This window comes from Hippocampus comes, unplaced genomic scaffold (assembly GCF_001891065.2).
Source record: "Hippocampus comes isolate QL1 unplaced genomic scaffold, H_comes_QL1_v1.1 scaffold2, whole genome shotgun sequence".
In the NCBI taxonomy this organism is placed as follows: domain Eukaryota; kingdom Metazoa; phylum Chordata; class Actinopteri; order Syngnathiformes; family Syngnathidae; genus Hippocampus; species Hippocampus comes.
Window position 1 is genome coordinate 3,950,986 of NW_017805139.1, and position 6,721 is coordinate 3,957,706.

The 6,721-nt window shown below is 42.3% G+C and overlaps 1 protein-coding gene across 3 annotated transcripts in view; it reads right to left on the bottom strand.

The window, feature by feature from the left end:
- LOC109514283 (lactase-like protein) overlaps window positions 1-6,415 on the bottom strand; it is a 12,182-nt gene extending 5,767 nt beyond the window's left edge. For 2 of the 3 annotated variants that reach the window (XM_019867220.1, XM_019867222.1), the window contains exons 1-7: window positions 6,026-6,320; window positions 5,787-5,945; window positions 4,179-4,339; window positions 3,762-3,849; window positions 2,595-2,704; window positions 2,360-2,488; window positions 2,187-2,282 (exon numbers count right to left, since the gene is read on the bottom strand). In XM_019867220.1, the coding sequence (XP_019722779.1) occupies window positions 2,187-2,282; window positions 2,360-2,488; window positions 2,595-2,704; window positions 3,762-3,849; window positions 4,179-4,339; window positions 5,787-5,907 (705 nt within the window). In that variant the 5' untranslated portion in view covers window positions 5,908-5,945; window positions 6,026-6,320. Of the gene's footprint in view, window positions 1-2,186; window positions 2,283-2,359; window positions 2,489-2,594; window positions 2,705-3,761; window positions 3,850-4,178; window positions 4,340-5,786; window positions 5,946-6,025; window positions 6,321-6,353 lie in introns of those variants that run through there. The other variant, XM_019867221.1, reaches the window with a different exon arrangement.
- Between the last annotated feature and the right edge of the window lie 306 nt (window positions 6,416-6,721).

Below are 6,721 nucleotides of genomic sequence, written 5' to 3' on the forward strand. Positions count from 1 at the left end.
CGGCGCCAACTGTGTGATGCCATCATGGCAATATGGACCAAACTCTCTGGGGAATGCTTCCAGCACCTTGTTGAATCTATGCCACAAAGAATTGAGGCAGTTCTGGGTCTAATGGGTCCAACCCATTACTAGCATGGTGTACCTAATAAAGTGGCTGGTGAGGGTATATGCCCTCAATGGACTTGATCACCATGGCAGGAATTTAACTGATGGTTGCCGGTCCATTGAAATTGCAGTTGCAACATGAACCAGTCCATGGCAGAAAAAAAAGCTGAGGACCATTGCTCTACTATATCTGGTTCCTCCTGCACACACACCCACATACACACACAACCCCAACTCCACTGTGCATGTGTGTGTGTGTGTGTGTGTGTGTGTGTGTGTGTGTGTGTGTGTGCGTGTGTGTTGGGGGGGGGGCTTTGATAACAATTTTAGCATTTGACAGGCAAATGTATTACTCTCCGAATATAGGAGAAATAATCACTGTCAGAACAGGACTAACTTATTGCAGCATGGTTAATAACAGAACATATCTGTTCTGTGCAAATAAATGCAAACGGATACTATACAGACTGTTTTGTCCCATATGCGAGTGTCACATTGATGTGCTTCCATATTTTCAACAGGTCTAGCTAGTAGGGATCTCTCCGATGCCCCACGTGTCATTGCAATGACTTTTTAGAGTTTTGTCATTGACCTAGACCGGGGGTCGGCAACACGCGGCTCTCGAGCCGCATGTGGCTCTTTAGCGCCCCCCAGTGGCCCCCCTAGAGCTTAAAAAAATCTTTGAAAATGGAAAAAGATGGGAATGAAATATATTTTTTGTTTTAATATGGTTTCTGTCAGAAGACAAATATGACACAAACATTACTAACGTTTTCCGATGCTGTAAAAATGTGTCGAATAAATATTAAATGTCAATGAATATTTGCATCATAGGCTGCGACACACGTTTCTATTCGCAGGGTGGGATGTCAGTCAGGGGGCTGTTGTTAAAAAAAAAAGCTGCCTTTCCTGTACGATTCACAGAGGGTACTTGCTAAGAATGGGAATCTGGGCGGCCAAGAGAAGCATTTTTAAACGGTTAGACGTGAGCTACGATGGTTAGCACGCTGCGAAAGTGCATCCCGTGCCTCGTTCATCTCAGCGGCTGTTATGGCTGTCACTCATTACAGCATGCGTGTGTAAGTGTGTGCGTATGCGTGCGTGTGCGGTAACAGGTCGATCGCAGGAGGTTGGATGTTCGAAAAGTAGATCTTCCGTCAAAAAGGTTTGGGCACCCCTCCTCTATAGGACGAACTGCAGGAGGAAAAAAGCTTTTAATCATGAATGCTCGTTTATGTATTTGTAGCCAACTTAGTCATGTTGATAGCAGGCTAATATAGCTCATATAGATACATACAGCATGTGTTGCCTTCATTATAAGGCTTTTTATTTTTTGTGGCTCCAGACATATTTGTTTTTTGTTTATTTTGGTCCAATATGGCTCTTTCAACATTTTGGGTTGCCGACCCCTGACCTAGACCAATTTAAGCTGTCTATCAGAGGTGGGGTCCGCCTGCCGGTGCCACTTGACACATAACCAGCCTGGGAGGAGAGTGGAGAGGACAAGAAGGTCCATCGTGAGCAGTGGTCACAAATGAATGAATGGAGGGAAACACTGCAGGTGGTTGCTGCAACATACCAACAACTGCGCATTAGTGCTAATTTTAACCATATTTTTAAAGTCCACTTTCATTCGCACTTGTTAGTTTTTATCACATTTAGTCAAGCTCATTGGTTTTTATTGGATTTTAGTTGACGGTCAGTCCCATGGTCAGTCCGCGCCTGGGGGACAGCTCATTGCTACTGGGCCATATGCCCGGGTAAAAAGGGTCTGGGGGCACCTATGACGTTTATGATGAGTTGTCATTAAATTCAGTGCTGCACCCCGAGACTCAAGTCACCTGTATGTCACCTGAACTTAGTAGAATGTCCTGACTTGCAGACTTTTGCAAATGGTTTTAAAGAAAGGGGCTTGGATTAGAGTATATGGACTGAATTTAGATCTGTGTCGAGTATCTGTCATCCGAGTCATGGTAATCATCAGAAGGAATGCAAGTAGACACCAAGAATTGCATTTGCCATGGGTACAGATTTTGTGGAAATCGGACTTGGCAAAGACACAAACACTTGAAATGAAATACCTTGATGATATGGTGTGCAGCTCTGTAAGCTCCCATTCCTTTCATCTTCAAGCCTGGTGCATGTTCCCCCGTTTCATATCCTTCCACAGCAATCGACTGGAAACACAAGCCCTTCTACGACAATTCCATTTTCATGGAAGCGAAGGCAGCGTGTCATCTTTGGTCTTACGTACCCAGGGATTGTTGAATGTGATCCAATACTTTACTCGGCTGCCGAACCTTTCAAAGCATAAATTGGCAAAGTCGTTGAAATAGTTGACCATGCTGACGTTCTGCCAGCCACCATATTTGTCCTGGAACACCTGGAGGGGTCAACAATAAAAACATCTCAGATTGTTTTCTTTTTTTTTCAGGTTGTAATAAATTTTTCCAAAATTCAAAAATAAATGTCATCAATTTGTTGTCAACCTGTGGTAAATCCCAGTGATACAAAGTAACAATGGGTGTGATCTTATTTTCCAGCAACATGTTGATCAGGTCATTGTAATATTTAATTCCTTTTTCATTGACGTATTCACCTGAAACAGATTCATACAATCACGTGGCAAGTAATGAAGTCAATCATTTGATATGTTCTGGACTTTCAAAAAAACATGCCTTTGCAATACTATACAGTATTTATAATTGCATTGTATGTGCTTGTTTTAAGTTGATGCACGAATAACAAAATCTATCCATCCATCCATTTTCTGATCCGCTTTATCCTCACAAGGGCCTGCGGGGGGTGCTGGAGCCTTTCCCAGCTGTCTTCGGGCAGTAGGCAGGTGACATCCTGAACCGGTTGCCAGCCAATCGCAGGGCACACAGAGACGAACCACCATCCACGCTCACGCTCACACCTAGGGACAATTTTTTTTGAGTGTTCAATTAGCCTGCCATGCAAGTTTTGGAATGTGGGAGGAAACCAGAGTACCCTGAGAAAACCCACGCAGGCATGGGGAGAACATGCAAACTCCACATAGGAAGGCCGGAGCCAGGATTGAACCCGGTACTTCTGCACTGTGAGGTCGACGCGCTAACCACTGGAACACGGGGAGGCCAAATAACAAAATCTTTTGGGTTCAACAGACAAAATCGAACTTTTTGGAACAATCTAACAAAGCAATTTTTTTTATGTGGAGCTAATCCATTTATTATTTGAAAAATTGGATCAATATTTTTATGTATAACTTTCACATCCACCCATCCATCCATTATCTGAATCGCTTCATGCTCACAAGGGTCACGGGTGCGCTGGAGCCTATCCCAGCCGTCTTTGGGCAGTAGGCGGAGTCCACCCTGAACTAGTTGCCAGCCAATCGCACGGCACACACAGAGACAACCAACCATTCACACTCACAATCACAACAAGGGTCAATTCAGAGGGATCTGTTTTTGAGAATGTGGGAAGAAACCCAAGTGCCCAGAGAATACCCACGCAGACACGGGCAGAACATATGCAAACTCCACAGAGGAAGGCTGGGGGCTGCAGATGAACCTTGCACTTCTGCATTATGAAGCAGACGTGCTAACCAGTCCCCCACCGTGCCACCACACTGGCAAATCCTTCCTGCCAAATTAATGTGTGTGCATTACCTTTGATTCCGCTTGGTAAAATTCTTGGCCAGGAGATGGAGAAACGATAATGATTCAGCTTCATGTCTTTCATTAAATTAATGTCGTCCTTCAAAAAAGCAGCACACAACATTACAATGTCACATTTTTGCCTTTTATACCATTCAGAAAAAAAATACATTAAAGGTTAAGTGTGAAATATTTTAACCCTTTCAGGGACAGTGGTTGCTACAGTGGACAGCTTATCATGTTATCAGGCCGTCAGGGGGCATGAAAAGGGTTGAGCAGACTTTCACAACCTACCCAGGTTCATTTGTCTAAGGGTTGGTGTCTTCGATGCATTTACAATCAGTGCAATGAAGGGACAAAAGTGAGGAACAATATTGTACCGCTACAGACATCCTTAAACACTGAATATTCATTTTAGGGTTTTCTCACCTTAAATTTGTAGTACCCATCACACGAGGAATCCCCAGTTTCATTTTGAAATATTTTCCCCTTTTTATGGGAAAATGCGTCCCAGATGCTCATTCCCTTGCCATCGACGTTCCAAGCTCCCTCGGTCTGATAAGCAGAACTGCCTGCCCCCCAGGTAAAACCTGCAGAGAAAATCACTCGAATTACTCTTTTGCATAATTTTTCATCATAGGCAAATGATTGTTAATGTTGTGCTTCTAAGACTTTGTTTGCCCTATTTAGATTAGCTACTTTCTCAGCCACTACAATCTGCATATTGTTCAATTCCTACTGCAGTAATACCTTTGTGAAGGTAGAATTTTGATACACTTGCAAATTATGAGACTGAAGCCTGAGAGGAGGCACGTAATGGGGCCAAAATTCGGCCAATAATATTCTTCAACGACCGTGTGTGGTGGTGGTTTTAGCCGCCGGCTGTAATGCGCTGAAAAATAGTCATTGACGCGTCATTTTCCCCAAATTCCCGAGTGACAGCCCACCCCTGCCTATGAGTATTTTTATAGTTCAGTTTTAATACAAATTATTAATTACCGTATTTTTCCACACCATATGGCGCACCAAAAATCATTCAATTATCTCAAATGCTGACATTGCGCCTTATAATCCGATGTGCCTTATATATGGCTCAATATTCGGATTTCTTGGATGTAGTATTTTAAATGTTTTGTCAAGCGGTTTGTTACAGCTGCACCGGTTGTGAAAGCTCTATAAAAATAAAACTGTATTGTATTGTCAAGTATTTGTTTTAGCGTAGCACCATCTGGTGGATGCATAACGCAACCGCAGCCATTATTGTAGCTTCTATTCTATGCGCCTTATAATGCGGTGCGCCCTATCCATTAAAACAGTTTTAAAATAGGCGATGCATTGAAGGTGCGCCTTTTACATTCCAAAGCGCCTAATAGTCCGGAAAATACGTTATTTCATATTCATTCTGTTGAACTCATTGACATCTTCTCTCACAGTTGATGATTATACTAAGTAGTATTCTAGATCATCAATGTGAAGTGGCATGGCAGGTTTCCAAAACAAATGACTTGGTGATTTGGGGACTTTTTTTTACTTGCACAAAGAAAGACCAAATAATATTGACTTCGTATACTATTAAATTATTGGTGCAATACTGATGTTAAAACAAGTCAAAATGTAAATACTTTGTGATGTGGTATGATCCAAATGCAAACTGGTATCATTTTTACACTTTTTTGCCCCCAATGTTTTTTTCATTTATTTCAAAACATTTTTAAATACTTAATATGTTTTGTTAGTTTATCAGTGCCCTGCCCCTGTGTTTCATCAAAAATATATATTGAATGATTATCAGCGTTTTTTGTTGTTGTTATTTTTTTTTTTTTTAAGAATTGTTTGACGAATTGAAGAATTGTAGGATATTTTGCTGAATTGTAGGATATTTTGCGTCCATTGTTGTGGACAGTGACAGCATTTTGAAAATGTCCAGTTAAACTCCCATGGTTTTGAAAATGCCTGAAACAACTATGCAAAAGACATTCGCTACTCCTTGATGTTTAGGATTTTTGGTAAAAAGGAGGTTGATGTTTGGACACTTACCTGTTGGGAAGGTCCCATAATAGAAAGACGTTCTTTCAGTCTTCGCCCAGTCAAAGTCCTCCCTGGCTGACATACACAGCACCAATGCAAACACATGGCATACCTTTAGGCACCTTCGCATTGTGATGGTTGGTTCGGATCCTTCTTCTTTGATCACCCCTACAGTAAAGAACAACAACATTAAAAGACTGCACTTGAACCAAAAGAGGCTCAAATGAAGACAGAAGAGTAGAACACACGAGTGTCAGATGTCCAGGTGTTGATCAAAAAGAATTTTACTCAAACCCTAAACCTCAGGAATCATATTGTAATTTAGAAAAGACTGCTGGCTCTGACTCGAGATTCATTTGAGCCAGCTGGAAGACACGCTGACACAAAACCCTATGAGAGACAGAAAATATGCCAGCTTGTCCAGCGCTGCAAGGACAAGGGACATATTTTGTGACTGTTGTTTAAAAATGCCAAAATAATAAGTTCCCCGTGAGTACACCCTGGCCGTGGTGTAGCTCTCCCAACAACGGGCCGGGCTGGTACGCCTACATGAACGAGTACATATACGTGTCTCACCTGCCGCTTGTCCTGCATTGGAAACTTGCGAGAAGCTACTCGAAAGCAATGGAAATGTCTCCAATCTTCTGGGCTAGTTGAATGGGGCACCACTGTCAACCAGTGAGCGGTAACAAAACACAGTGAAGCATCCAGGGCATTTACTGCTTTCATCAGCTCACATACAGCAAGTCCACACACACGTGCGCACGCACGCACACTTCTATTTAAAATCAGCGAAGTGTGAAAATCTGCTGTGGCCAACAGATCTTTTGGAGCAAGTAGATTTTGCCACTGCAAGCACTGCAAGATTCTTAATTTAAATAAAACAGATCGGGACTCACTGTTTTGATTCCAACTATGGACGAAAAGTATAACTCAATAGAATG